The sequence below is a fragment of the Colletotrichum navitas genome, assembly GCF_030913465.1.
Source record: "Colletotrichum navitas strain CBS 125086 chromosome Unknown LY79scaffold_58, whole genome shotgun sequence".
Taxonomy (NCBI): domain Eukaryota; kingdom Fungi; phylum Ascomycota; class Sordariomycetes; order Glomerellales; family Glomerellaceae; genus Colletotrichum; species Colletotrichum navitas.
The window spans coordinates 43,833-67,417 of record NW_026850604.1 but is presented as its reverse complement, the minus strand read 5'-3'; the positions used below and the strand labels follow the sequence as shown (position 1 = coordinate 67,417).

The window sequence follows — 23,585 nt, the reverse complement described above, 5'->3', positions numbered from 1 at the left end:
TGTGTCTGTGGTTCCGGAGGTCAGCAAAACGAAGGCCGAAGGATTCGAGCAGAAGCCACGCCATGAGCGTAGCACAATTCCCCAAAAGCAAGGGTGGCCGACCGACTGCGGCAGCCAGCATTTGCGTCCAAGTGTACGTGGGTTAATCGGAATGACTTACACGAGAGAGAAGTGAGGGAGTTGATGGGGTGCCCGCACGTAAACCGTACGTTGACAAGTTGTAGAGGAGGGGAAGTTGGAATTGCGAAGTTGGAACAAATCCGCCACCTCGGCAAGTGTAAGAGAAGACGTTTGGCGAGGAGGAGCAGCCGGAGTTCATAGGCCCGCCGGTTAGAATGGCTCGATGGAATAAGACGGGCCAGAGGGGTGCAGCAAGCAGCAACCAGCTGCGACCGGCCGGGTTAGTGACCTACCCAGGTAGCTCGAGGTACCTAGCAATGGTTCACCTGGGCAATGTGGACACCCATGGGCTGAGTGCATCCTGAAAGCCCCTGTTACTGGCTTGCTCCCCTTCCGGTGGACATTGACGGGGGGGTCATCAGCGGTGCACTTTGCGGGGTAGCCTCTGCGGACAGTGGCTCACGCGCTTGAAACCCCCGAGTCGCTGCTCTCTGTTCTGCCCAGAGGCTGGAAGTGGGTCTTAGTGGAGAATCGATAAATGCATGCCAATCGAGGACGATGGATAAGACCAGGAAAAGAAAAGGTGAGTGCTAGAGTGCACGGATCCTGGTGTGATCAGGATGTGTGATGTCACGTGAATGTGCTTATATAATATCAGTGGTAGGGTGCTATGACAGCATCATCACCAGGGGGGCGGGAAAGGTGGGAGCTTCGGTCGGCGGGGCAGCTTGGCCCTTTCCATTCGCCGTCTTGCACATCGGCCAAAATTATCGGCCTGAGTCAACATACCTCCAAGTTGATTACGGATATTTGCGGCGCAACAAGGCCCTATTCATAGACCCGACTTGCCCATTATTCTTTTCTTTACCTTCCCAAGAGGGCCGAACAAGTCTACAGACAATCTCATTCATCCTCGCTTATCCCGTACATTGATTGTTCCTGCGTTTCATCCATCTTCGATCATTTTCTTTCAGGAAGGAACAGAAAAGGGTGCCCGCTGCATTTGTGCACTGTACCCCGCCAACGTCATCTTGGACTTTTGGTTCCCTGCGACGCGCTAGGTTCTGCACCGAGCTACACCAACGCCTCGACGTTGAATACCTCACACAGGACATAGCCAGCACTGATTACTAGAACATGTCGCGTGCCTTTGGAAAAGGCGGCCGATCGTCGGGCGCAAGAGGCTTCGCCAGCCCTGCTAGCGGTTTCGGTGGCTTCTCATCAGCCGGCAGCGGCCTCTCCTACCTTGCCGAGCCCCCCGACCTGACCTCCATCTCCGATGCGAACGTTGTTGTTTCCTTCAAGAATACGCTCAAGAAAGATGCTACAACAAAGGCAAAGGCGCTGGAGGACCTCCTGGCTTACGTACAGGCTCACCCATTCGAGAAGGACGGAGGCGTAGAAGAGGCAGTCTTGGAAGCATGGGTGCGTTGTTCCCGGGAGATGCGTTTTGATGATCATGTGGTAATGTATGTAACAGGTACAAATATATCCTCGTATTTCCATAGACAATTCCCGTCGTGTGCGCGAACTCTCCCACACGCTGCAATTCGAGCTGATGAAGTCGGCCCGGAAGCGCATGGAAAAGAATGTTCCCAAGGTCGTAGGCACCTGGCTTGCCGGCCTGTACGACAAGGACAGAGTTGTTTCTAGGGCTGCAAATGATGGTCTCTCCTCATTTCTCAACAGCCCAGAAAAGACTGTGTTGTTCTGGAAAAAGTGCCAGTCGCAGATTCTTACCTATGCGAAGGACGCCATCCAAGAAACAAAGGACACCCTCAGCGACGAGAGATCGACGACGCCCGATGATGCTGACGCCAAATACCTCCGGGTCGTGGGAGCTAGTATTTCACTCGTTCTCGGCCTTTTGCAGAAGCTCGAACCTGCCGACATTCAGAAAGAAGAAGAGGTATACGATGCTTTCCTCGCGGAGGAGAAGGTCTGGAAGAGCGTGGTCATGGGCGATGCCTCCGTCAGACGCGTAGCCTGCCAACTGCTATGGGCGTGCCTTGACAAGAGGCCGGAGTCGGTCTCTTCTCAGATCTCTCGCCTTAAAAAAAACTTCATCGCAGAGGGACTCAAGAGCAGCCAAACCGGGTCCGCTATCGAATATGTCAGAGTCCTCACAAAATTGACAAGCAGGTTTCCCGAGGTCTGGACGAGCTCCAGTGAGAAAAAGACTCCTATAACCAGGTTGAATGGCTTTCTGGAAAGAGGGTCTCACAGCAGCCCTGCCAAGTACTGGGAATATCTCGAAGAACTCATCAAGGCTATTCCGGCTGACCATTTCACTACCGAAGCCTCCACGAATGCTCTTAAGTCAATGAGGACCGGCATTACAAGTAGGGAGGAGCCTAGAATGAATGCCGCTCTGGCCTGGACGTGCTACGTTCACACAACCAAGCACTTCCTGCAAAACTTCCCCTCGGATGGCCCGCGAGCTACCTTGCTTCAGGAGCATCTATTCCCCATACTTGAGCACTTTCTCTTCCCCACCCCCGAAACCTCTGCATGGGAGATCGGCGGTACTGGACAACTTATTGTTCTTGGAGAAGTCTACAAAGTTGCTGCTGACTCGTCATCTCCCGACTTGCTTCAGGCAACATCCGAGAAGCTGGAAGCCTTTGCGTCTGCATTCTGTACGAGGATATCCAACTCGCTACCCGAAGTTTCAAAGGACTATGAAAAGTCCCAAGAGGCTGTTTCTGCCGAGGGCAAGCGCTGGTTCACTTTGGTCAGCCAAGTCCAGAAGACTGGCCAATCGCCCATGGGTCTCCTTTTGGGTCCTTCAAAGGCCATCATCATGAGCAGCTTGAATCTGCTTGCCAACAGGAATCTCAAGCCTTACGGAGCTGCCGGGGTAGTCTACAGCGTTGGAAAAAATGCCCCACAAGTATGGGATGACGTAGACGCTGCCCAGGCTTTGGAACAGTTCCTCTCAACACAGGGCCGAGACCACATGGCAGTCTTGGTTGCTTCTCGGTCTGCTGCTGACCTTCTGAACTGCGTGAACGTTATGGGCACGTTAAAGGGACATGAGGCAGCTTATGCGACCATATGGAAGACCTGGATAGGTGCTTTGCTAGATCTCTCCGAGGAGAAGTTGGCAACTAGAGGTATTGAGCGTCTGATTGCGAATCAGCAAGCATCGAAGCTTTCCAAGTCACACGAGAAACTCCAAATTTTCCTTGAGGCAAAGTGCTCCAGCACAGCCCGCGGCGAGTCCGATTCTTGGAGTCTCTTTGAGGCGGCCCTCGGCAACGATGCCTTGACAGAATCCACGGCCAAACAACTGTTGGACAACAGCATATCTACCCTGTCACAAGACAAGCAACACTCGATCCAAGCTCTTCGGGCGTTGGAGATACTTTCGAACAATAAGCCTGGGCTCTTATCACAGGACGAGTCGACGCACATGGCAGTTGTCACCCAGTTGCTGGGACTCGCCGAACTCAACGACAAAGCAGTTTCGTCTCGTGCCATGTCGTTGAGAGCTCTACTGGAAATACCCACCGATGGCATCTCGCCGGTAGTCGCCATCATCCAGAGGAACCTAGAGGAAGCCGGCCCCCAGTCACTTGGGTAAGTAACTCGGAATTTTCGTACATTTCATCGCTAACTTTCTCAGTATTGAAACTTTGGTTCAGCAGGCCCTGCAAGCTGTTAAGGCAGGGTCTATCAGCACGGAAGATCTCTTCCCGAGCACAAATGTCTGGATGCAGCAGCTATCCAACTTTCTCCAAGGTTCTCTCAACCCGTCACTCTCAATTACCAGCGGACTGGGAGGCGCACACTTCTTGATCCAGCCTACTGAGCAAGAACAACGTATTCGCGTGCGCAGAGATCGTGACGGTTACTCTGTCCCTGCCAGAATGGCCTCGTACACGTCCAGACTCTTGTCCTCGGACATATCTGTCTCGGCCCTGCCAGAGAGCTTTCAGGCTGAGCTCCTCTATCTTCTCTGTGTCTCAGTTCAGATGGTGTCGGACCAGATCACCCTAATGGATGAGAACAAGCTATTCCTTGATCTCAGCCTGGGAGACACCCTTGCGACGGCCGAGTCGTTTGTTTCGTCGACCCGCGCGACGATTAACGCTATAGCTGACGAAGCCAAGGGATGGAGAGATGGCTCTGAAACTGGCTCAACGAAGCTTATCAATAGCCTCATCGCCATCATGACGCAGGAGACCAAGGAGCTCACCGTGCTCGGGGTCTACAGCTCTAGGGCGCTGAGTGAGCTCGTACAGACTTTGACCGAGAACCATGGCTTCCCCGCTGCTGGCGACGAGAAGGTGGGCCAGTTGGCCACATTCAAGGCTACGCCGCCTACGGTTCTTGCAGCAACGGCAGTGCTCGCCGGCTTTGGTGAGAGCTTGGAATCGTCTAAGGCTGTCAACATGCTTTGCAACCGTCTTATCAGTGATATCGCAGGAGCCTCTGTGGAACCCGAGAAAGCCGATAAGACGCTGCAGGTTCTGGTTCTTCTCAACGCATGTCTACAAGTCTACGAGGTCGGTGAGATCCCCGTGGCTAATAACCGTATCGTCTTTGCCGTTCGACAGATCACATCCTGGATGGATGATACCCTCAACCTCACCCCCGCTCTGTCGGCAGAGATTTGTCGGGCGCTGCAGAAGCTGCTGCCGAGCATGAAGGACGTGTACGGCTCGTACTGGGAGAAGACGATCGAGTTTTCAACTGCACTATGGGCCAAGGCGTCAGATGACCGCCTCGACGACTCGCTTCCTTACATTCACGCGTCCTTGAAGCTCATGACTACCTTGGAGACCTTGTCAGAGCCGAATGATGACCTGGTGGAGGCTCTCAAGGAGTTCGCCGAGACCAAGTCTCTGTCGCTTATTGAGCTCCTCAAGCTAGACCGAGAGAAGAGCACCCAGCCTCTAGAGATCGTCGACGCCATCATTTGCAGGCAGGTCAACAAGATTCCCCTGAAGCATATCAGCGATCTCTCGGATCTCTACGGTCTCATCTCTACCGACTCTCGGTCCATCCAGACTGCCGCCTTCAACCTCCTCCACTACGCCCTGCCGGCGCGACAAGAGGAGCTCTCGGTCAGCGTCCTCCTCGATAAGACCGATGCCCGTCTCCCCGACGAGCTTCTGTCTCTCCTCCTCGACGCGCCCACTCTCGAGCGCTACCCGGATGAGGTCCTCGCCCAGTTTCCTCTTGCCATTCGTTCCTACCTTCTCTCATGGCACCTGATCTTCGATGCCTTCAGCACCGCCTCGCTCAAGGTTCGCAACGACTACACCGAGCACCTCAAAACGGAGAACTATCTCGCCCAGCTCCTCGACTTCACCTTCGACGTCTTGGGCCACTCGGCCGCGCACCCGCTCAATCTCGAACGCGAGAACCTGAAGACGCAGCACATCACCTCCTACGACGTCTCCCTCGCCGATGCTGAATCCGACGAGCGCAACCTACATTGGCTGCTCGTGCACCTATACTACCTTACGCTCAAGTACACACCCGGCATCTTTAAGACGTGGTACCTCAACTGCCGCTCCAAACAGACGCGTATCGCCGTGGAGGGGTGGATGACGCGCTACTTCTCGCCCATCATCATTTCGGACGCGCTCGACGAGGTCTCGGCGTGGGCCGCGACCCAGGAGCCGCCCGTTGACGACGAGAAAGAGCTCGTCGTCAAGGTCAGCAAGACGGGCAAGGAGATCACGGCTGGCTACGAGGTAGATGAGAGCATGGCGTCTATCGCCATCAAAGTCCCCGCGAGCTACCCGATCGAGGGTGTCAGCGTCGTAGGCATTAACCGTGTCGCGGTGAACGAACGCAAGTGGCAGAGCTGGCTGCTCACGACGCAGGGCGTCATCACATTCTCGGTAAGATCCAGTCCATGGAAACCACTTCCCCCTGCCCACCCTGGCTACCGGACCGCCGAGTTTGCTAACACGGACCGCAGAACGGAAGCATCATCGACGGACTCTCGGCCTTCCGACGCAACATCGTCGGCGCCCTCAAGGGCCAGTCCGAGTGCGCCATCTGCTACTCCATCATCTCGACCGACAAGAAGATGCCCGACAAGCGATGCCAGACGTGCAAGAATCTCTTCCACCGCACCTGCCTGTACAAATGGTTCCAGAGCAGCAACCAGAACACGTGCCCGCTTTGCCGTAATCCGATCGATTATCTGGGCTCGGATACCAAGGCGCGCAGGGGTGCCTGAGGGGGGTTGTTTGGCCTACCACCTTACGGGCGAATTGGAAGGAAAACAGACCCCGGGAGGGATGTAAGGGACTTGAGCCTCTGATCTTTTTTTTTGGAGAGACAGTACAAAGCACGCAGAAAGCGAATGGGACGAGACAAAGCGTGGGTTCTAGGTATTCATGCAGACCAGGCTAGAAAGTGATGAGGAAAGGGGGCAAAAAAGCAGCAGGACGGGTGGTGGATAGATAACCACGGAGATAGATTCGATATCAGATCTTGAAAATAGCGCCAACAGGAGCCGTGTCATACGCTGGCCAAATAAAACACCCTAGGAAAGCAGGTTGAGGAGGGACTCGCGAATCTTGCGCTGCAAAGTTGCCTCCTCCTCCAAAAGCTGCAGGCGGTGAGCCTCTTTCGCTGTAGTTTCGTTTTCTTCCTGGCGATCAACGTCGTCCTGGACATCCTCCCATTCGTTTTCATCCTCGACCATCTCTTCATAGTCAACCGACTCCTCGCCAGACAGCTGCGGCCTTGAGAAACGATCGTAATCTTGCGAACGCGAACGCCGGGAGGAGCGGCCGAGCGTACGCATGCCCACGCGGCCGGTTCGCTTGCGGATACCCGAGGAATAGGGCGCGAGGAAGAACTTGATCTTCGGCGACTTGCCCTTCTTGGCGAACTTCGCGTCCATCTTGCGCTGGGCATCCCGGGCCTCCTTCTCCTCCCTCAGCCTACCCGTCTCCCTCGCGGCGCAGGCGCGGCACTTCGCGCCGCTGTATCGCGAAATCCGAATCCCACAGCCGGCGCACTTGATCATGCAGCCTTTCTTCAGGCAGATAAGGTCGCTCGAATGTCCGCCCTTGGGGCAGTGGTGGCGATCCCTGCCGCCAGGGGTCTTGCCTGCCAGGTCGCGCGGGACGCCGTGCTTGTTTTCGTCCGTCCGTTCTCTCTCCGGCGAGGCTCTGCCGCCGTGGAGAATGGATGTGTCGATATAAGGCTGGCCTGTCACCTGGGGGCCCCTGCGCTTCTCGGATCTGTCTTTCGGCATCTGTCGAAGTTTCGCGGCAATGATTTTTGGATTTGGCAGGTGAGGCTGAATCAGGCGTTCAGAAAAGGAGAGAATGTGTAAGCTGCTGATGTCGAAAGTGGTCCAGTGAAAACATCGGAAGTGTGGCGATGCCACATTTTAACACAGACGCGAGAAGACTTCGACATTCTGTCTATGAGCGTTGCAGTGGTTTCTTGGTCGTGCAATCAAACCTGGCATCCTCGACGGATGCGGGATTTCATTTCAAATCAAATATATAGACTTGAACACAAAGCAACAGCTTTGCCGCCCCCTACCTGACAATGTATCCGCTGCCTCTTGCCCGTCTTGGATCAATCGTGCAAAGAACTGTTTGCTCTTTGCTAGTTTGTTTTTCGTACACTGCGAGAGGTTTATGCCTCGGGCTGACCATGTTGAAAGAAGGTGTGCTGCAGTGCCTGTCAAGACATTAGAACAATGGTATACAATCGACATGTTTGCTCTCAATTCACCTGTGCAGCAGTCGCCCTCTTTGAGTCGAAACGAACCAAACTTGATACCAGGTCTCGAACTTGAACATCGACATCTGGCAGAATCTCTTCCCATGAGTTGCCATCAATCATGCGATACATCTCGAAGGGCGGCGTCTTGAAACTCGCGGCTTCGGGCCACGTCTCCCGCGTCGGAGTGCCCAAAGTTTTGAAGATGCTTAAGATGAGGCCCAATTGGTTGCCGTCCTCGTGCGCCGGCCTTGACTCAAATAATGGTTTTGGAGGGCTGCGGCAACACTCGGCCAGTACAGAACCGGTGGCCCACATATCAACAGCAGGGCCGTAGGCTTTGTCGCCGAAGAGGGCCTCCGGAGCGCGATAGGGGCCAGTCCCGATGTCGAGAATCTTGCCGCTGGGCGGCTCGGAAACAACTGACATGGCTGGGTGCCAGGCGGTCCCGAAGTCGGAAAGATAGGCTGGTCCATCTGGGCCGTCGAGGAGGATGGCCTCTGGCTTAACGTCCCTGTGAATGATGCCCTCGCTATGAATATCCTTAAGGGCGGTGAGTATGTCCTTGAATATACGCTTGACTCGGGCTAGCGGGAGAGTGCCTTTGTCAATTAAATCAGCGAGGGTAAGAGGCTTGTAAGGGAACACCAGGACGAGTCTTTGCTCCTGGTCTCTGAATGTTTCCAGCAGGGTGATGCATGGCCGCTTCAGAGTTGCTAGGATCTTGACCTCCCGGTGAGGGTTGTGAGGTTCAATGTTGTGCGTCTCCACGATTACTTTCAAGGCCCGGTCTTTGCATCTGTAAACCTCCGAGGTGAGACCAGTTGCGAATGGGACGCAGCTTGTATACGTGCCAATAGTGACCCCAACATCGTCGGCGCGGCCACCGTCAGGAGCTGGTGCATCTTGAGGAGTCAGGTTTGCGGAGCTAACCAACTGACAGATTTCGTCATATTGAGCCTAAAATAAAATAAGCTTCGGACCCTCAGATAGATATGGGCGATGGAGATGTTCACCCTGGATTTTGAATCTTTGTAGGCCTGGTCCTCGACCGAGAATGCATCGGACTGTGAAGTGGCTTTGGCTTCTGAGCCGGCGGCTTCTAACACCGCTTTTCTAAAGAAACCAAGGATTGGCCAGGGATCGAGGTTTAGGCGGCAAGTTTGCAACTCACATCTTCTGTATGTTGTCGTACCGGTCTGAGGCTGATAATTGCGACCTCCAGTCATTGTCAGCCATGACGGACAATAGAATGGCAGAAATGCAAGATCGAATTGACGTGGATGGTCAGGGATGTCTGAGAGTTGCTGCGAATGTGCTCGTGTGGCTTCACGATACTTAGATCGTCATTAGTGTGAACACCAGACAGGAACATGGGACGAAGATCGATGTAGTAAGCACCTAGCGTTGTTGCACCTTTCCGTTGGCGATCCCTGATGAGCCACGGGCATGAAGGTTGGGTAGGTAGGTATCCGTACCGTGTGATGATATCCCCTTCGCCACTGTCCGGGCCGGGCCCGCAGTCATAGAATCCCGCAGAAGGATCCAAGTCTTTACAGTGCGGACTAAGTGCGACAACTTTCTACCACTAGGCTTACATAATGCGGCATTAGGCATTGCAATTACGGGTACCTGACGAAGGCGTTGCCGCCGCGTGAATCTGTGCCTCCAAGGTGCTTCATCAATCTAATTCTAGGCTCTCTCTAGCGTTATGAGGCTTAAGATACCCACGGCTAAATTGCGCCGGCGTGCATCAATTTCGGGTCTTACTCTGGGCATTTGTTGGCGCGGGAAGCCACGCCAGCACTCATCATTGGCGATGCTTTGGCTCCTATATCCCTGCAATGGAGTATGAGGATCAAAGTAAGAGTTCATGCGTCCATGGCAAGGTACAAGGATGGCGCGGCTCGGTCACTTGGACTGCCTCATGGAAGATTGAATTTCGGCCAGAGACTTCACACAGCACACACGGCGTGACAGGCCAGGGCCCTTCCCCGTCGTCTCAAACAGGTACGCTGCACTGTTCCTCCGAACATTGACAAACGCTTACCGGCACTTGCGTTTGCGTAAGCCAAGTGGCTAATTAAAATGAAGAAGCCAGGCCTCCCGAAGTCGGGGGAACGCAGTCATGTTTCCAGCGCCAAGGACTCGAGCGGCGCGTTCCACCTACTCTCTATACGGCGTCGTGGTGTAGTAATTGTGGACGCAACAGAGCCGAATCTAGTTCGTTGTCGGCGCTCTGAGATGAGACAGAAAGGTGCTAACCTGGTTCGTAAGAAGCCCGACGTGACGTAGGTATTCATTCGTATGGAGAACCACTCCCTCAAGGCTAGCCCGTTTCGAGTACGACGACCACCCCTGCCAGTGACGATGCTGAAAGCAAGAGTGATGGTAGACAGTGATTGGCCAGTGCAGAAATCGGGTTGGTGAGGGTGATTGATGGATGACGGCGAGGTGGTGTCCGCTGCTCCCGGGCCAGTGTTCCCATCCGAATATCTGAATGCAATGAATTCAATCCCGTTCGTCAGTGACTAATACCCGCCGAACCTTTTGACACCGGGAGACTGCTCTCGGAACAATTTACAGAAGCGTCGGCAGGGACGGAGAAAAAAAAAAGGGTGCACGAGACATCCATGGATGAGGGGCATATGCATTGCATGTTGACTCGAGAGTCGCCGCGGCCACTTGTTGAAATAAACAGACACTTGTGGATAGCGAAGCAAAAAGCAAACTCTGCATTCAATGGAGGCATAACTCCAGAGAGTGCGTGCGCAGGACGGCATTGTGTTAGGGGCACCATAGAATTAACGGATGTGTTAACCGTATGCATACAACTAGTACTGGTGATCCATCACCGATGGAGGTGAAGGTGCACTGTACTGTAGCCTGTAGGCTGTAGGTCCCTCCCGGTCGGGTTTACTCCACACCCCATCATCAGCCCCCAATACCAACCCTGGAAAAGTCACTGTTCTGCGTACCTCCTGACCTGACATTGTTCAGCAGCAACTGCGCCATCCCCATACAATAGGTCCTGTATAAGTGGAGGCACCTTCCTTGCCTGCTTATAGATACGTACCTGGGACATGTGTGTCGTCCAACCATCCACTCAGATCAATCTCCCTCCATCTCGCCTCGCTGCCAACCTGACAACCAACCCACCTTCTCATCCTTACGATTTTCCCGCGATGCGAATGCTCCTCACCTTAGCGACTCCTTCAGCATTATAGACAGCATCGCTATGCGCGCCGTTTCTCCCGTTGCTTGCATTCATCGTATATGATTTTGCGCGCCCGTTAATTAGACAAAATGGACGATCTCGCGAGGGCCGAATACCCTGCCATGCTGGTACTGTTCCCGTCCTTCCCCTGTATTGTCAATCGTCAGTCACTGTTTCCTCCCTCCTCCGAGATGGAGACAGAGAGAAATGCCCGGCCACAATGCTGAGGCAAGGTTGGGAGACGGACTTTTACAATCACCCCGACTCCTGTGCCTCCCTCTGCCGCCCCAGAAGCGCATTGTTTGCGACTTGATTGCTGACTGCCCATGTTTTTTTTGTCCAGGCGCACCTCCATCCCATGCAGGCTGTGAGCGTCCTCAACGACCGTGTGAAGAGAATAAATAAGATCAACACCGAGATCGCAGACTGGCTGCAGGTAAAGCAACACCCGAACCCACCAGAAAACCGCACACCCGACGGGAAGAAAGACGACCTCCAAGCTGAACACATCCCATCCAGGAACGCCGCCGAGTCGAGGACCAGTACGTCCAGAGCCTGAAGAAGTTGCTCGCCTTTAAAGTCCCCAACAACCAATCCGAGCTAGGGTAGGTCTCCCATGACGCCCCTGACGCGCATCCCATGGTCGAACCGTATACTGATAAACTACGCAGCGTCTTTTCCGGCCCCTGGGACAAGATTCTCCAATCCGTCGATTCGACTGCCCACTCCCACTACATTTTCGCGAGCCAACTCGAAAAAGATGTCGAGGCCCCCCTCCGTAACTTCCAGTCTCGAAAGGAGATGCAGAACATGCAGACTATCTCCGCCAACCTGACCGCAATGGCCCGAGATCTCGAGGATGCCCAGAAGAAGGCGGATGCCCTCGCCCGCAAAGGCCCCAAGACGAACGCCCAGAAAATGGCGGACGCTACCGCGCGACTCGAGTCCGCCACTCAGCAGTGGGACTCTCAAGCCCCTTTCATCTTCGAAACCCTGCAGGCCCTCGACGAGCAGCGCGTTAACCAGCTTCGAGACCTGCTGACCCAATACGAGACCCACGAGAGCGACCAGGCGCAACGGAACCAGGCGCGCGCCGCCGACACGCTGGCCTCGATGCTGGAGATCAGCACCGAACAGGAGATCGGGAGTTTCAAGGAGAGGGTTCTTTCGGGAAAGCCGCGGCTGGACAAGAGAGCCACGGCATCCAGGCAATCTTCCAATGCCCCGACCAGCCAGACATTAGTCCCGCCTCCGCCTCCGCCCGGCAGCATCGGACAACGTGATGACGACGCAAGTGACCACTCTGGTCTTGCCGATGGGAAGGGTGGTATGATGATCTACTACAAAGCACTCAGAGGCTCTTTGCGCTGATGCTAACGACCGATGCAGAATCGAAGTTGCGAAGCCGCATTGGCACGATGCTCGGCCGGCGCCGGCAGAGCATTCACGGCGGGTTTGGCCAGATATCCCCTGGAAAGGGCGGCTCTCCGTCTTTCAGCCGAGGTCTCAGCAGCAGCCATAGCAGCACTCATGCGCGCTCTGCTCTGTCACCCAGAGCCTCGTCGAATAACCTGACCGAGGCGCACAACCGATTGTCTGCTCTCGCAGAGACGCCCGATTCCCCAAGACCACCCCTGTCTTCTGGCGCCGACAAACCTCACCACGAAGGCACCAACGGTTTTGGTGAAAGCCTCTCGGATGCGAATCGCCTGGGCTCTTCGGCTGGCCCTATAAACGGAACCCACGACACTGATGCGTTGGATGTTGCCCCTCCCTCAGGCCCACCCCCCACGCAGGCTCAGGATTCCGAAAGTAAGGATGCCGAGGGCTTCACGATCCGGCAACCCGACAACGACCCAATTTCCCAGGCCCAGCGTGAGGCCGCCGAGGAGAGCGAGCAGATGTTCAGACTTAACATTGCAAGCTCGCCCATCGCCGAGGAAGATGCCGATGCGAAGCGGGCTGCGATGTCGAATGTTGCCAATACTCTGACGCAGATGGCAGCTCCGTCGCGAAAGCTTGGAACTGTGCGAGGACGTAGAGACGTACGAAACACCATCTACGTGCCGCCTCCCAGCATGCCTGAGCCTGAGCTCACTTCTGAAAACCCCTTCCCGACTTCTCCATCACTCCCCAGCCAATCGTCCAAGCCCACTACTGTGGCTGCCCTCGCTTCGGAGGCAAGCATCGCTGCGACGTCAGATACTCAGTCTATCCGTTCAGCCAACTCGCTTGTGAGCCTGGCCCATTTGAAACATCCTGAGATGCACGAGCCTGGTCTCAACGCGTCCGTCATCGAGACTGTGTCAGCAACCTTTGAGAATGGAACAGTCACAAGTGCCAAGATCCATGGTGAAATCGCCTTTGCCTACCAGGCGGCTGGTGATTCTCGGCCCGGTGAGTTCTGTCATTAGCCACTGAACAGTGGGAAAAGTAAACAAAAAGAAACCATGACTAATAGAAAAGCAGATAACGAGACCATCCGGATCAACAACTTTCCTAGCCTGGAAGTCATTGGTCCAAACCGTATCTTTGTCCAGAACACTGGCAGATCCGACGAGTTCAACTTGGACCTGTCGCATCTGAACAAGACAGCTACGGCATTCACATATAGATTACATTCTGGCGACGCAGACGGCGCCGCTCTAGCGGCACAGGTCCCGCTTCTACTCCGTCCAGCCTGGAAGCCCCAAGGTGACAAGCTCGGGCTGCTCCTGCAGTACTCTCTCAATCCCGCAAGCAACCTGACGGCCCCGGTAACGCTGCACAATGTTGTCTTTGTTGCCACATACGAAGGTGCCAAGGCTTCTGGCGCGCAGACAAAACCCACAGGAACACATCTCAAGGACAAGCATTTGGTGTATTGGCGCCTGGGTGATTTGACCCTAACTACCGAGGCACAGAAGATTGTCTGTCGCATCATCGGCGCCGAGAACGCGGAGCCCAAGCCGGGACATATCGAGGCTCGGTGGGAGATGACGCCTGAGAATCTCAGCAGCGGCATCTCTATCTCAAGACTGGAGGAGACCAAGGGCAAGGGCAAGGACGAAGAGGCAGACCCCTTTGCAGATGAGAACCTGACCTCGCCAGCACTGCCAGCAGATCAGCAGTGGGTGGATGTGCAACTGGTGAAAAAGGTTACGAGCGGCAAGTATGAAGCCAAGTAATGGACACTTAGGTGTTGTAAGGTCTGTACATACCCCATCGAAGTGGTAGATTTTGTCACTGGCGGAAAAGCAAGACCGTTTTTTACATAGCAAGCGCATGGCAGGAGAGGCTGAGACACCCCCGGATAATTCATGTCTAGCGGATCGAGGTTTTATTTTCTTCTTCTTTTGGTTCTTCTTTTCAGACGTTGTATCTTCCGAGGATCACGATCTCCCCGAGAGTGATCATCACTGATGATGGAGACGGATTTTCTCGGCGTGTTGCAGGTAGCTTTTGTACCGATATGATGAAGAAAAAAGAGAGATTCCCATACGTGCGTCTCACCACCTGCACGCAGAGAGAAACAAAGTTGAACGGTGGGACATGGCGGGGGGCGACCACCGCGGAGACCAGCGAAGCGACGACTTGGGCTGTCTGGAACACGTGAACGTCGTGACATTGAAGCTATTCGCCCCAATCCAGCATCTGAACCTCGTACCAATCCTTTCCGGCCTTGAGGTGAGGTATCATCGTAATATAAAAGAAAACCACAGCATTTGTACAATTAACCTGCCCCCCTTCCAATACAGGTTGTTTCATCTGACAGCCATTTCTTTTTCTCTTGTCTCTGTTTTCCCCTCTCCGCACATATCGAATGGGCAGACGGCCTTCCCAGTCATCTTCGTTTGCGTACCAACAGAAACGCACAAAACACTGCTCATCATGATGGTAGACTCTCTTTTTGTTCTGTATTTACTCGGTCTGCATCTGATTCCGCGAATACTCTTCGTAAAACTCGAGCGTCAGCGCGGCGAGGAAGCCGGGGATGCACCCCTTCTCGCGCACCCAGAAGCCGATCTGGTCGGAGATGCGCCGGGCAAAGGCGCTCTTGGGCCCGCCACCGACCTTCATCGTGCCCTTTTCGCCGTCGAAGACAATCGAGTTCTCGTACTCGTCCGTCTGGGATGGGTAAAAGGTCGACTCTACGCGCATCTTGCCGTTGGGCATGAACATAACGGTCCATCCAAGGGTGCTAAAAATGGCTTCCTTGAATTCGAGCGACTTTTTGGACCATACCTCTTTGAGTCGCTTGGCCGACTTCTGGGCGGATGCAGTCTCGGAGCGGGCCTCCTCCACCAGGCGGTTTGCGGCGTCGAGCTGCGTGCGCGGGATAAGGTCCACCGAGGGGTTGCCCTCGATCTGCGCGAGGAGGTCGGCGTTCTCCTGCTCGAGGGCTTTGAGCTTGGAGACCTTGATGGCCTCGAAGTCGGACGTCGGGTTGGAACGTAGGGACAGGATGCGCGTTTTGGATTGTGCCTTCAGCGCCTTGAGCTGCTCCTGCACGACGGAAAGCTCCTTCTGGGTGACGGCGTGCTGCGTCTGGACCGCCGAGAGCTGGTCCTGGAGTTTTCGGTTCTTGCGGTTGACGAGGCCGAGCTGTTCCTGCAGGGCCTCGTCGTTCTCGTCGCGCGGGCGTTTGGTGCCGGCGACGGCCGGTGCGGGCTGGGCAGGCTTGCCGGATTCGATGGAGGACATTTCGGCGTGCATGGCCTGCACTTCTGATCTGTACTTGTCGACCAGGTCCTCGAGCTCCTGGATGCGGCGGGCTCGAGTCTCGTCGACGGCCTCCGGCTGGAAGGCTTCGTCTTCCGCGTCAAACGTCTTGAGTTGGGCGCGGAGATATTCGACCTCTTTCACCGCAAGCACGCGCTGACGCTCAGTCCGGAGTCGAGTCTTGTCGATGTTCTGGCTCGTCGCGACGGATCGCGCCTCAGTGAGCTGAGACTTGAGCTTGGTGTTCTCCTCCTGCACCGACGTCAGAGCGGACTCTTGCGCGGCCAGCTCGGCCTGCAGCGAGCCAACCTTGTCAAGTTGGGAAGCGGTCTCGTAACGCTGCTCGATAAGAGCACGGGCGACGGCTTCAGGTGAGTCAAACTCAAGCTTGGTGCCGGTGCTGGCAAGGTAGCCCGTCCAGGCGAGGCGCTCATCTTCAAGACGTTGACGCTGGATGTGCGCTTCCGCTAACTCGGCCTCGAGCGACTGGGCAGCTTCGAGCTTACGCTGAAGGGATCGCTTCTCCTCTTCGACGACCTCGACGGCCCGGTGAATCTGGCGCAGGTGCTTCAGCTCCGAGAGCTGCTCGCGATTGGTCGCTTCCAGGTTGCGGATATGTGCCACCTGCTCCGACAACTCGCGCTTGATGATGGCCATGGTATCGGCATCTCCGGTCTGGGCCTTGAGACGCAGTACTTCCGCCTCGAGGTTGCCCACCTGATTGTCTTTCTCAGCTAACTGAGACTGGGCCTGTTGAAGGGCAGCTTCGCGGGCCTGCGACTCTTGCTCGAGCTCCTGCGTCGACTTTTGCGCAGCCTGCAACTGCATCTCCAGGTCAATCGTCTTTTTCTCGTTGATACGCGCCGCCTCGTCCTTGGCGCTGGACAAGTCTTCCAATTGTTCCTGTAGCAAACGGGCCTCCTCTTCAGCATCGCGCGCGCGCTTCTCGAGTGCCGTCTTTTCTTGCGCAATATTCTCCCGCAGGTCAGCCAGCTCCTTTTGCGTGTTTTCCAGTTGTCGCATGGCTTGCGATTTCTCGCTCTCGGCTGTTTGTTTCGCAGTGAAATCGGCTTGGGCGCGGCGACGTTGATCCTCGAGCTCGGCATTGTGTCGGGCATCGGCCATCTGCTTTTCTTGATCGAATGTGCTGATGGTATATCGAAGGGTGCCTAGCTCGGCTTTGAGCTCCTCGATTACCTGCCGCTGGGATTCGTACTCGGCGGCGTCTGGGGGCGCCATGTTTTCTTTCGAGCTCTCGTGGGAGGTGGCGCGAACTGATTCGGGAGCCAGGCTTGCGCGAGACCCGGGTCTGCTGTTGGAATCACCGCCAGTGAAGAGATTATAAGTGGGTTGTGTTGCGCGGAAAGTCTATGGCAAGAGTTCTGGTCAGCGACAGCTATATTTTGCCTAGCGTTGTTGCTTTGTTTACAACATACCCTAGACTCTCTGAGGGAAGTATGCGGTCTGGGAAGTGCACTCCCGCCGACGCTGGCGCGCAGACGGTTGGATACGGAGCTGCGCCTGCCAGGAGGATCGCCAGATGGGGTATGCGACCTCATGGCGGCAGTACTGTGACGATGATGCTTCTGAATGCGCCCTCCTGATGACCGGCCAGTGTTGTTTTGGCGGTTGTTGGACGCTGGAGTTGCTGGGGATGGGGTCACGTGATGAAACAGGGGGGACCCTGTCGGAGTCGGTTTTGGCATCTGATGGCCCAGCTCCCTCAGCTCACTTCCCTGCCGCGAGGCTTTCTTGGAGGCGGCGCCTAGACCTTGAGCTGGAGGTTGCTGCATCGTCATAAGAAGACACCCGATTTCCGCCGTTCGTCTTGAATCTTCGTCTTCGTCCATTGGCGATTGGGTAATTGAGGGCAGTGATAAGCCGTTACTGTTCAAGATAGGTTTGTTCGGTTGAACAGCAGAAGTTGGGCCTCAATTGTTGGTTGTCGGAAAAAGACGACGGTCGTTTGCTCCTGCCTCTGTCTGCTCTGCCTGCTCTGCTCAAGAAGGAAAGGTTGAAAGTTCAATCCGGTCGGCCGCACTTTCCTTTGCTGCATCGTTTCAACTGCAAGTTCCTGAGGGGCGGGACTCTTCTTCCCTATCTGCAACGGTCGTTGAGTGAGTCTTCCTTCAGCAACCACCTAACCCACACATTTTCGCCCTGAGCGTAATCACATCGGCTTTGCAAATATTGCCATATTCCAGCCGTTTTCTTTTCTCTAGTACGGTGCCATAGACGTTGCGAGTTTCTCCCGACTGGTGACCACATCATGGAAAGCATCAATAGTTTGTTTGCTCTTGCTGATTGCAATGTTCTCCGCCAAGGGAGGCAATTCTAGTATTTCTCTCAGAGTGAACGCAAGAACTTGAGACCTCCACAAGGAAATATCCCCTCCCCTCAAAGGAACAGCCACTCTCCACATGCATCATCGCCAATACCAACGTCAAAGGTTTGAGACAGATGACAACGGCCCTAAACCCTGTGACTCTGCTGACCAGGGACCAGCTGCACCATGACGTGATCCCCACATCCCACATGCGTGGAAGCTTGTCCCTGACTTGGGTAACTGCAGTGCTCGAATGATGGTCCGTGCGTCAATTGCTCTAGCGTTTCTGTGCTCACCCAACTTGGGAGCTCCAGTCCTCGGGCAGCAGATTTCATCGATAGCTCCAACCCTCCGCAACTACCCCCTCCCCTCTACAACCGACCCCTCGACAACCTCACCGACTCCCCCTCTGCTCGAGCCATATATCTAACGACATAATACTTCGATAGAACTCGCTTGGAAAGGAGAAGCTTGGGCAACCTGGGGGCATACGAATGGGGCGCCCGACCCTCGGAACCAGCTACACCTCAATATAGTCCGGGACAACGGCCTGCAGTCCCACGGGGAGCGAACTTCTTTGACACAATCAATTACTTCTGGAGCCTTCTTATCTCGATCAAAACATACTTCTGCGCTGTAAAAACATTGGATACCATAGCTCCGTCGCTAGGCCGGCCAGGAGAGAGAACAGAGGCTGAGCCCAACTGCAACGACTAAGCTTGTCCGGCCCAGTGCTCTTTACTTTGAGGACAATATCGCGCTTACCGTCTTTATCGTGAACCGTCTGCCTGCAATAATTGTACTAGTTCAACAAATACCCCACAAGCAACTGCTTCTCAATTTTTAACACTTTCTTCCTTCAACTGCACTCCGACATCCAACTACCAATTCCATCATGGCCCTCTCTCGCCTCCTGGCAAGTATTCCCTCTTCCATGTTTTGTGCGTTCAAGATCACTACGGAGGAATGGTGGCTAATTTCCAGACGATAGATCCGAGCGACTCCTAGCCAGGCGCTTCGCTCTGCATCTAACAGCGCCGTGGGTTTCTCATATGCGCCTCGATACTACTCAGTGGATGCCGAAAAGAAGGAGGAGGACAAGACTAAGGAGGACAGGCCTCCTCCATACACTCACAGAGGCTCGGCAATCAACTTCAACTGGGCCCGCGAAGCCGAAAAGAAGGAGAGAAGCGGACCGACCTTGTCAGCGGACAATTGGGAGGAGCATCCCGATGCCAGGATCGAAGACTTCGAAGAGCTTCCTTACAAGGAGTTTGGCATCAACCAGCACATGGAGGTAAATGCTGAGTTCAGAAAGGTCCTCAACCAAGTCGTCCGGGAGTTCCGTGCCCCCATCATGTATGCCATGGCCTACGGTTCCGGTGTCTTCCCCCAATCCAAGGCCACTAGGACTGTCACGGATGAGGAATTCCGCGCTGTCCACCCCAAACCCTCGCCCTCCTTGATGGAGGTTCAGAAGGGTGGCCCCAAGATGATCGATTTCATTTTTGGAGTCACTCACACCCAACACTGGCATTCGCTGAACATCCGTCAGCACCGCGACCACTACTCTGGTCTGGCCAGCTTTGGCTCCGGTCTCGTCTCGACCTTCCAAGACCGCTGGGGTGCCGGTGTCTATTTCAACCCATACGTCACAAAGAAGGGCATGCTCATCAAGTATGGCGTGACATCGATTGACAACCTCTGCACCGATCTCTCCACTTGGAACAACCTGTACCTCGCCGGAAGACTTCACAAGCCTGTTAAGATCCTGCGTGATCATCCTCGAGTTCGCCTTGCGAACCAGGTCAACCTCATTTCGGCTGTCCGCACTGCTCTCCTGCTCCTGCCTCCCAAGTTTACCGAAAAGGAGCTCTTCTCGACTATAGCTGGTATCTCGTATCTCGGTGACCCGCGCATGTCTTTACCAACTGAGAACAAGAGCAAGATCAACAACATTGTGGACAACAACATGATCTCTTTCCGCAAACTTTATGGTCCGCTTCTCAACACGATGCCTAACGTCGACTTCGCCGACGGAGCCGACCAGCAGAGCAAACACGCCTCCGATGCCGATTACGATGGCGCCATGTACCAGGATATGGACCCGATCAAGCGTGGCAACATGGTTCGTCGCCTGCCCAAAGCCTTCCGCTCCCGTCTGTATTTTCAATATCAGAAGAAGTCGATGGTTCCGGCCTCGGAGTTCAAGGCCATGATGGACGCCTCCAAGGAGGAGGAGGATGTGAGCTTCAAGCGCCGCGAGGGTGGTGGCTTCGAACAACGCATTGTCCAGGACGACCCGGATGAGCTGCGGAAGTCGATTCGCAAGGTCATCAGGCAAACTGTCAACTGGCCCGCAACCGCGCAGTCGGTCAAGAGCTTTTTCACCGCCGGTGTCGGCCGCTCCATCCGTTACCTGTCTGAGAAGCTGACGAAGTACAACGAAGGCAAAGCGAAGGCCAAGGTCAAGGCTGAAGAGCTCAAGAGGCAGGAGAGCGAGGCCGCAGACAAGGCCAAGAAAGAGGAATGAATGCCTTCTTCAAGTTGTTGACCAAATCAGAGCTCCTGGCAACCTGATTGCAGGGGTTTCTGGATCCGAGCGTCACTCAACTACACCTTACGAAATCTGATTTCCAACGTTTCGATGTCTGGTACATACGGATCCTTCTGTCTTCGGTGTCTTCATGGCATCGAACTGTACATTTTCGACCAGGGACCTGCAGAACTACCCTCGCCTTTTTTTTCTTCCTTTCTGACTGCCGCGCTAAGGCAGATAGATAGTACGCGGCGGGAACGAAACGGCCGAGAACAAACCGGCAAGAATCCGTTTCGGACAAGAACATCTTTGACTGCCTACACATGCGCGATTGCATGTTGACAGCAAGTCGTCTATGCAGTTCCCTTTGCTCTCCTGACCCAGCTTCTGCTTTTCCCTTTTCTTTTGTCGATCTCGTTTCTGAACATTTTGCATCAGCATTAGGGGGCGGTTACTATTAGAACTGGGAGGAGGAAGGGTGGACTTAGTTCGATGGTATGGCCAATGGTTTTCGTTACTTTGTCTTGCTTCCGCGTGCCTTACATGTGAGTGAGACCCGAGAATGGCTACTTGTTAACCATGGGGCTTCCACACCATCTTGAGGGTAGCGATAGAGCTTTGGGGTTAGGTTCTGGGGCGAAAGGACAATCTGGGAAGAAGGTGGGAGATGAACTTGAGTTGAAGATGAGGCGTTTTACGGCATGTAAAAAAGAGTATTACCGGGAAGACCAAGTTCCTGAAGGCCATTTTCGGCAGACATCAATGATAGGCGGCGAGGTCGCTGATTTGCACAATAATCTTCCAAGGCCGGCCGGCCCATGCCAAAAGCTTCCTAGCCCACCGTAGCGTCCCCGATGTGATTGCCATATGGCAAACGCAAGTTCAGGGGACCAGAGGCTGCTTGTTGAAGTTGAATGGTTTTGATCACATCGAGCCAGCATGCTGTAATGCTCCCGGCCACGTTTGGTAGCACCGATACAGATCACAGGTTGCAGCAGAAGAAAAGACGAAAGAAGAAAGAAGGAGGTAATGCTTAGAAACGTGGTCTGCGAATCATGCAATTATTCATTTACACGGAGTTCGGCCGTGACACGACTTAGGTAGCTAATAGTACAGGGGGTGTGATATTCATTACGTCGTCCAACAGTCGCTGCCCTTTTTGTTGGTTTGTTGATTGGTTGGTTGTTCGCTTCAGAACTTCTTCTTGGCCATCGAGGCGGCACCATCGATGAGCTTGTCGGTGAAGCTTTCGCCGCCGCCGCTGCCGCCGTGCTTCTCCTCCTTCTTGTCCTTGCCGCCGCCCATGAGGCCGCCGAGGAAACCGCCGCCGCTGCTGCCGCTGTTACTGTTGCTGTTGTGGTTGCCGCCGCCGGAGTGGCTGCCGTGGCCGTAGTCGTCGCGGCCTCCGCCGTAACCGCCTCCCATGCCGCTGCCGCCGCCAGAGGAGTAGTTGTCACGCCCGCCTCCGTAACCACCGCCCATGCCGCCGCCGCCGCCAGAGGAGTAGTTGTCGCGTCCGCCTCCGTAACCACCGCCCATTCCACCGCCGCTGTGCATGCCGCCGCTGCCGCTAGAGTAGTTGTCACGGCCACCTCCGTAGCCGCTTCCCATGCCGCCGCTGCCTCCAGAGTAGTTGTCACGGCCACCTCCGTAGTTGCCTCCCATGCCGCCGCTACCTTCGTAGCCGCCACTGCCGCCCATGTTGCCGTTCATGCCGCCACCCATGCCGCCACCCATGCCGCCTGAGGGGCCGTAGTTCTCATGTCTTCCGCCGTGCATGTTGGATGTGTGTTTTTGGGGTTGGAAGAAATGTGTGTTCAAGTTGTGAGTCGTGTATGTGGATGGCAAGTGCTTGGTGAGACCGTTACTCTGATGGAAGATGTTGTAATTGACGATGAGAAAGATATGCTCTCCAAGGTCTTAGCATCCAAATCCATTTATACTCGAAATAGCCTACCAGACGGCAGGCCTTCATTGTGGCCAAGGACGCGACGACTTTCCCACTCGCATCATTCCCATCTCCGTGTTGGCACCTACCGACGTCAGATGCCACCTACGGTCCCCTATCGACAGTTGTCGTCTAACGTCAATACGAGCCCCCGGAACAAGGAAAGGAACAAGAAGAAGCCAACATCGGGGAAGACGACGTCAGAAGCGCCGCGAACAGGCCCGGTTTTCCCTGCCGTAGGGCAACTGGGTTCAAGCAATCTGGAGCAGCGTGTCACAGGTGTGGGAATCGACTGGGCCAAGTGCGGCGCGGGTGCCGTCCAAGCCGACTTGGTATTTACTTGATGCAACTATGTGGCATTCAGGCGTGAAGCCTAGCAGTAGGCACTCGAGATGTGGGCATGCGGGAGAGAGAGGAGGGGAGGGGTTAGGTGCCGTGAGCCGCATCGTAAGCTACCCCATCTACTGATCTCATAAGGCGACGGTCATTTCCCGAAAGGAAACGAGGGACTAGGGGGGGCCCGCTTCGCTCCCTTGGAGAGAGAGGCGGCGCAAGCTCTGGATCTTGGTGCTTTCGTTAGAGGTACGGAGTACCATGTGTAAAGTTGGTCGCGGTGGCGACGGGGGCAGGGAGAAAGGCGTTGGAAACTGGAAATCCGGATAGGGCAAAGGGGGGATGGACTACATACAGGTACGTACTGTTGATTCTTGGTGGATTGTGTTTATTTCTGGAAGGACCCTGGTTTTGATGCCCACGAAAATTAGTGTATACTAGAAAACCTCCCAATGATGCACAAGTACACCACTATTTGTAAGTATCTTCCTGGTTCACTGCGTTTCGCTTGTTTCCTCAACGAAGGGTGCAATAAGACGTGTCGTCGGTTCAAGGTGAGCACGAAGGAAACTCGCTTACTGGATCTGCAGAGCATGTTTCCGGAGGCGGCTGAGTGCGACGCTGGCAGATGGAATGACGTAATGTCCCCCTCCCCCCTCCCCCCTCCCCCTGAACCGTTTACCGTTGCCAA

General features: G+C 54.8%; 6 protein-coding genes across 6 annotated transcripts; 3 read left to right on the top strand and 3 right to left on the bottom strand.

Moving 5' to 3' along the window:
- Window positions 1-814: 814 nt before the first annotated feature.
- LY79DRAFT_692680 (uncharacterized protein) lies at window positions 815-6,322 on the top strand (the record flags this gene model as incomplete). Its single annotated transcript, XM_060564768.1, has 4 exons — window positions 815-1,600; window positions 1,629-3,702; window positions 3,749-5,978; window positions 6,059-6,322. Exons 1-4 carry the CDS (start codon window positions 1,258-1,260, stop codon window positions 6,320-6,322), a joined length of 4,911 nt encoding a protein of 1,636 aa, XP_060411177.1. The 5' UTR covers window positions 815-1,257.
- A 309-nt stretch (window positions 6,323-6,631) lies between these two features.
- LY79DRAFT_521403 (uncharacterized protein) lies at window positions 6,632-7,351 on the bottom strand (the record flags this gene model as incomplete). Its single annotated transcript, XM_060555349.1, has 1 exon — window positions 6,632-7,351. One exon carries the CDS (start codon window positions 7,349-7,351, stop codon window positions 6,632-6,634), a length of 720 nt encoding a protein of 239 aa, XP_060411176.1.
- A 418-nt stretch (window positions 7,352-7,769) lies between these two features.
- LY79DRAFT_562349 (kinase-like domain-containing protein) lies at window positions 7,770-9,266 on the bottom strand. The gene is made up of 3 exons (XM_060558464.1): window positions 9,005-9,266; window positions 8,847-8,946; window positions 7,770-8,790 (listed from the first exon to the last, which is right to left on the bottom strand). The coding sequence occupies exons 1-3, from the start codon at window positions 9,067-9,069 to the stop codon at window positions 7,834-7,836; spliced, it is 1,122 nt and encodes a 373-aa protein (XP_060411175.1). The 5' UTR covers window positions 9,070-9,266; the 3' UTR covers window positions 7,770-7,833.
- A 1,870-nt stretch (window positions 9,267-11,136) lies between these two features.
- LY79DRAFT_521326 (SAFF domain-containing protein) lies at window positions 11,137-14,214 on the top strand (the record flags this gene model as incomplete). The annotated part of the gene is made up of 6 exons (XM_060555341.1): window positions 11,137-11,175; window positions 11,391-11,483; window positions 11,567-11,652; window positions 11,719-12,374; window positions 12,437-13,444; window positions 13,514-14,214. 6 exons carry the CDS (start codon window positions 11,137-11,139, stop codon window positions 14,212-14,214), a joined length of 2,583 nt encoding a protein of 860 aa, XP_060411174.1.
- Window positions 14,215-14,947: 733 nt separating this feature from the next.
- LY79DRAFT_521302 (spindle assembly checkpoint component MAD1) lies at window positions 14,948-17,307 on the bottom strand (the record flags this gene model as incomplete). The annotated part of the gene is made up of 2 exons (XM_060555337.1): window positions 14,948-17,116; window positions 17,185-17,307. 2 exons carry the CDS (start codon window positions 17,305-17,307, stop codon window positions 14,948-14,950), a joined length of 2,292 nt encoding a protein of 763 aa, XP_060411173.1.
- Window positions 17,308-18,969: 1,662 nt separating this feature from the next.
- LY79DRAFT_672002 (mitochondrial matrix Mmp37-domain-containing protein) lies at window positions 18,970-20,607 on the top strand (the record flags this gene model as incomplete). Its single annotated transcript, XM_060563995.1, has 2 exons — window positions 18,970-19,043; window positions 19,110-20,607. The coding sequence occupies 2 exons, from the start codon at window positions 18,970-18,972 to the stop codon at window positions 20,605-20,607; spliced, it is 1,572 nt and encodes a 523-aa protein (XP_060411172.1).
- Between the last annotated feature and the right edge of the window lie 2,978 nt (window positions 20,608-23,585).